General features: G+C 36.2%; 1 protein-coding gene across 1 annotated transcript; it reads right to left on the bottom strand. All coding sequences in view use genetic code 12, as the record gives it.

The window, feature by feature from the left end:
* Positions 1-282: 282 nt before the first annotated feature.
* On the bottom strand, positions 283-1,347 carry CORT_0E01610 (Pga54 GPI-anchored protein; the record flags this gene model as incomplete). Its single annotated transcript, XM_003869832.1, has 1 exon — positions 283-1,347. One exon carries the CDS (start codon positions 1,345-1,347, stop codon positions 283-285), a length of 1,065 nt encoding a protein of 354 aa, XP_003869881.1.
* Between the last annotated feature and the right edge of the window lie 3,666 nt (positions 1,348-5,013).

Genomic DNA, 5,013 nt, shown 5'->3' with positions numbered 1-5,013 from the left:
ATCTACTTAAAGGTTTAAAATTACAAATAGTATATCAGTAGCACAAGTATACAAAAATAATAAAATAATTATATATATATATATATATATATAAATGTAAATAAACAAAATAATGTAGAGTTGATAAACAACAGTTTGAGTATATGAAATACCAGTAAAAATATCAATCAATAGTTCTAAGCTCTACCTGCTTCGGTCACAAAAAAGAATATGGTCAAGGTATCACATCAGAAAAATGTGATAATTATTGACAAAACATATCATGTTCAGCTACTGGTGGCTTTACCAAGCACTAGTAATTGGTACAGTGGAGTTGGTGTAAGCAGAAGATCCATAAGTTGGAACGATAGAGCCTGACGATGATGTGGAATTGTTGTAATGACTCAATGAAGAAGTGAAGGTGTGTAATTGGGTTTGAGTAACATCAACAAATGAAGTGATGGTGGTGGTGGTGTCACTGTTGGTGAATTCAGCTTGAATTGGGTATGAAGTGACGTAAACCTGGGTTGAAACAGTAATGGTAGTATCATCTTCGCTCGGTGAAGAGGTAGTACCTGCTGCTGCTGCTGCTTCAGTAGTGGCTGGAGTAGCAGTGACAGTAACAGTAACAGTAGAAGCAACACATGCTTCTTTATTACTATTTCCAGAAGCAACGGCAGATTCAGCAGCAACAGTTTGCTTCGAGTCTCCTGTTTCAGTGGCTGTTTCAGCGGTGGTTTCATCTTGAGCAGCAACTGCCTCAGTTGTAGCACTAAGTTGAGTAGAAAGTTGAGTAGAACCATTTCCATCAGTCACAGTGACGAGGGAAGTAATGGTTGAAGTGGTGGTATCACTTGAGCTTCCGGTATTTTCATTGTTGACTTCTTTGTTCTTGTTGGTGTTGGCAACAGTGGTAACGGCAGTGTTTGTAGCAGAAGTATAAGTTGAACTATCTGAAGTCAAAGTGACGTATTCAAGAATAGTTGAAGTAATCCACTCGTCATCATCGGAAGATGATGAAGCTACTGCAGCTGATGATTTTGGATAAGTAGTAGTCAATGTGTTTGCAGCTGATGTTTGAGTAGTTGAAGCATCAGAAACAGTAATGTATTGAATAATAGTTGAGGTGATCCATTCATCTTCGTCACTTGAAGTTGGTGCTGGCGAAGAAGACTCACCAGCTGACTGATCAGTTGAAAGGATACTAGCGGAATATCCATAGCTACCTTCTGCTGAAGAAGAAGCTACGTCAGATGATGAAGATGGGACAGTAGCATTTTCATATCTTTTGTACAAATGGTAAGGTGCTGCTGCTGCTTGAGCCAATGAAGTGGCAAGTGCCAAAGCTACTAATGGTTTAAATTGCATTGCAAGTTGAATGAAGTTGACTCGGGTTGGAATTATATCACGATTTGTTGTAGTATTGAACTTGTAAAAGATGTATGATTGTCTCTAGCTTGACTGAAATTTAATATAAACTAAAATATAAAAGGAATGAATGTCAATAGTTGGTTTTATATTAAAAGCTTTTCTTCAAGGAAAGACAAAGGTCTGGTTGAAAATGATAAGTTCTTTTGATGTTGGGTTCTTGAAGAAAAAGATGGGAGAAAACGAAAACTTTTTAAAGGCGAACAGCAAAGGCTTTTAGTTTTGAACCATAGGCAAATGAATTAAAGAATACATACCATAACGTAACAGGCATATTGTTTAAACAATAGGGCAATGAAGGGCGTCTAAATTTTGAGCTATTGTTGCATATCGAGAATACACAAAGGGTTGGAAAGTATTTTGATTTTAATTGTCTTTGCGCGTGGCATGTTTATTGTTAGTGATCTTTTTGTGCTGCGTTTAATTTGTGGCTTTTTTTTTGCAATCATTATGTGATTACTAGTACTACTATTACTACTAATCAACTAAAATTATAGTATAAGCATAATTTCTTGTAGCTAGACTGTACTACTAAGAAAAGTAACACCGTTACCCAGTTAAACTTCTAGGCATGCACTACTACTGTGTAATGTTTTGACGTGTCAATTATTATCTATGATAAACTCCTTTGAAAAGTTAACGTTGTGTAAATATAAAATAATAACATTAAAATAAGCCCCCCTTAATTTACACTAGACATTTTGTTTGCAGAGTTATGGTCCAGCTCGTCTCATTTGTTTCAACTCTTCCCCTCCTCTTGTTCTCATGACGAAATCTAGAAGGAAGTTGTTAAAAGAGATAAGCAATGCACTTCACGTACAATACTGCTCACGCTCAAGTACAAAGTCGTGTTGTTACTATTCTGAATTCAAGCCTTGTTGCCATCGTGGTGTATGTCCAATAGCAATACTATCATCTTATCTTTCCATTCGTGTGACTCGTGTGGGTTCCATTGGTAGTTTGTATTTGAATTGTTTGTTTATGTTTATATTTATGTTTATTTTTTTCATGTTTTTCTATTATTGTTTGAAAATTGAATATCGCGTTTTCGTCTATTTAAGTATTGATGTGAGGATGTAATATTGTAGTGATGTACTGTATATAAACAACTTCTTGTTAAAAAAAGTTTTGAACGCGTCTTTTTGTAAATACTTCTATTGTTGTTGACATAATACTCATAACCCCCTTAGACAATAATTAGTTATACTAATAATATGTCAAACACAGGCACAGGCACAGTTCTATTCATAAAAGCAGAAGAGATGGCCACCTACGTAGAGAAGTGTAGCTTCACGTGACCAGTCGTAGATGATGTCGTGGCTAACATTACAGCACAGTTTATCTTTTAGCCCATACGTTAGCATGATCTACAGTGATGGCCAATGTCTTAAAAGGGCCAAGTACAGAAACCAAACGATGATGGCGTGATACATGTGCTCAACATTTGAAGTATACTTGAATGTAATTTTGATTAATCTAGATTCTCTTTGAGTATTAGTTGCGACAAATGTATTCAATAACCGCAGCTTTGAAAAAATTTACTGTCCCATAGTTTTGGGTTATAGACATGGTTTCACATACCAAAAGTATTAGGTGTTAGATATAACAGACTAGCAGTTACACGCTCTTGTTTCTATCTATTTCTTGACACACAATCACAAAAGAAAAGAAGTTGGTGCATTGGCTTATTTTTCAGTATGTCTTTGTCCTAGTTTTCATATCGTAATGTTTCAAGTTTTAAAACTTTGCTCTAAAATTCGTTTGACTGTAACAGCCTATTGTGTACATTTAGTTTTCTAGCATTGTTCAGATTGTTTAAGTTGTTTGGTATATTGACGCGAGTTACTTATTATCTCATTAGTTTCTAGAAGATTCCTGAAAGTACAGATGTATGTACACTTGTTGCATTCCCTGACCTGAGCCTGAATTTATGAAAGAGATCTAACAGTTTTGTAGGCATCTCGTTTTATAATCGTACTTGAGGAATTTGAATCCCGTTTCCAGAAGGATGTACTTGCTCTTCCAAGTGTCTACCAGACAAACGGAAGCTCGTTAAAGCTTTGGTTAGCTGTTAATTCGAGCTTGAAAGGTACACACAAACTGTATGAAGCTCAACTTCCATGCAATGCCCAACAATCAGTTGTGTAGTCAAATCGCACAGTTTTCAACGTTTTATTAAAGTGCTGTACATTAATTGACGACATGGGACATTACGGATAGGTCTATTGTTAGTATTCTCGGGTTCATTACACGAAATTGTCCTTCAAAGTGTGGCTTTAAACTCTCTTGGGTGAGAAGAATATGAGTTTTAATACAATGAATGTTAAACACCACAATCAAAAGGATGGATATACTCTGCTCCGCCTCCTGATATAGTTTTAGTACATTCTAACTACTCTTCTGATTGAAAGGGGTAGAGTGTAAACGAGGAATCCTCCTTGTATCTTTAATTATATGCTTTTGTGTCTCTGTGTTGCGTCTGGTAAAAGAATGCTTGAACTTAGGTCTAGACTCTCCTAGCAGACATACATTTGGGAATACGGGCTTTGTAGAAAACCGAATCCATGGTCCAAGCCTTGCTAGTTCTTTATGTGAAGATCTTGAAAGATTTGCATTGCATGCTTCACCATGGAATTCTCCTCACTAATCTTGTAACCGATTTGAAAAAAGTGTACCCTCTTTTTTGCCATTGGCTCTTCACGTAAGCCAAAATTTAGCTTTCTTTAGGATATATTTTCTTCAGGGCCCTATTTTGATGAAAGATTAGTTTCACCGACTTGTGTTTTATATTCCTGCAACCAATATCGTGTAATGCAACGCACCATAACTTGATCCACTATACTACGAACAAAAACCCCTTCTAGTTTTGAGACTTGGGAAGCTTACAACTTTGTTTTCTGGAGGCAAAAAACGCAACTATCCAGCTTTCACTCTTGAAACTATGCCGTCACACAGAAAATATCAAAACTAAAAAAGTAATTGATATAGACAAGATGCTATCAAGCACGTGGGACCGTTGCTTTGGATCCTTAAGACAATTTAGTTGCTTACTTTACGGAACGTCTTAGTGCTTCTGTTTCAAACATGTGTAAAGATTACAAGTTCCAGTGGACTTAGAAATTCCAAAATGGAACTTATCTATAAACCAAATACTTCTACATTTTAGGATAAGCCTTAATTTGAGATATATTTCGTTAGTAATCGCAGTTCACCCCTATATCTTATGTCTTCTGATGGCTTGATAATAGTTGGTTATCGTGCGTTATTTTTTTGCAACCGGAAACGGCCATCTGATAAAACACACAAAAGCACAGAAACGGAATTAGCACTTCCAATTCAGATAAGAATGTGCGGCACTAAAACTTGGTTTTTTTTCTCAAAGATCACCAACCACACAGACCGAGTCAGAATTCTTTTGTCGCTTACAACTCTAATTGGAAATAGGGACTATATTTGTGAAACCAATCCATAATCTGAACCGCACCAACCGGGTTTAAAATCGAGCCACTTTTTTGTCCAATTCGAAAGAAAAAAAATTCACCAGATTCATTCACTTTGAACCGATCTTCTTTCTTCTTCAATTGACCAGTGTACATCATGATTGGA

Source organism: Candida orthopsilosis (assembly GCF_000315875.1).
Source record: "Candida orthopsilosis Co 90-125, chromosome 5 draft sequence".
Taxonomy (NCBI): domain Eukaryota; kingdom Fungi; phylum Ascomycota; class Pichiomycetes; order Serinales; family Debaryomycetaceae; genus Lodderomyces; species Lodderomyces orthopsilosis.
This window is presented reverse-complemented; position numbering and strand designations above follow the sequence as displayed.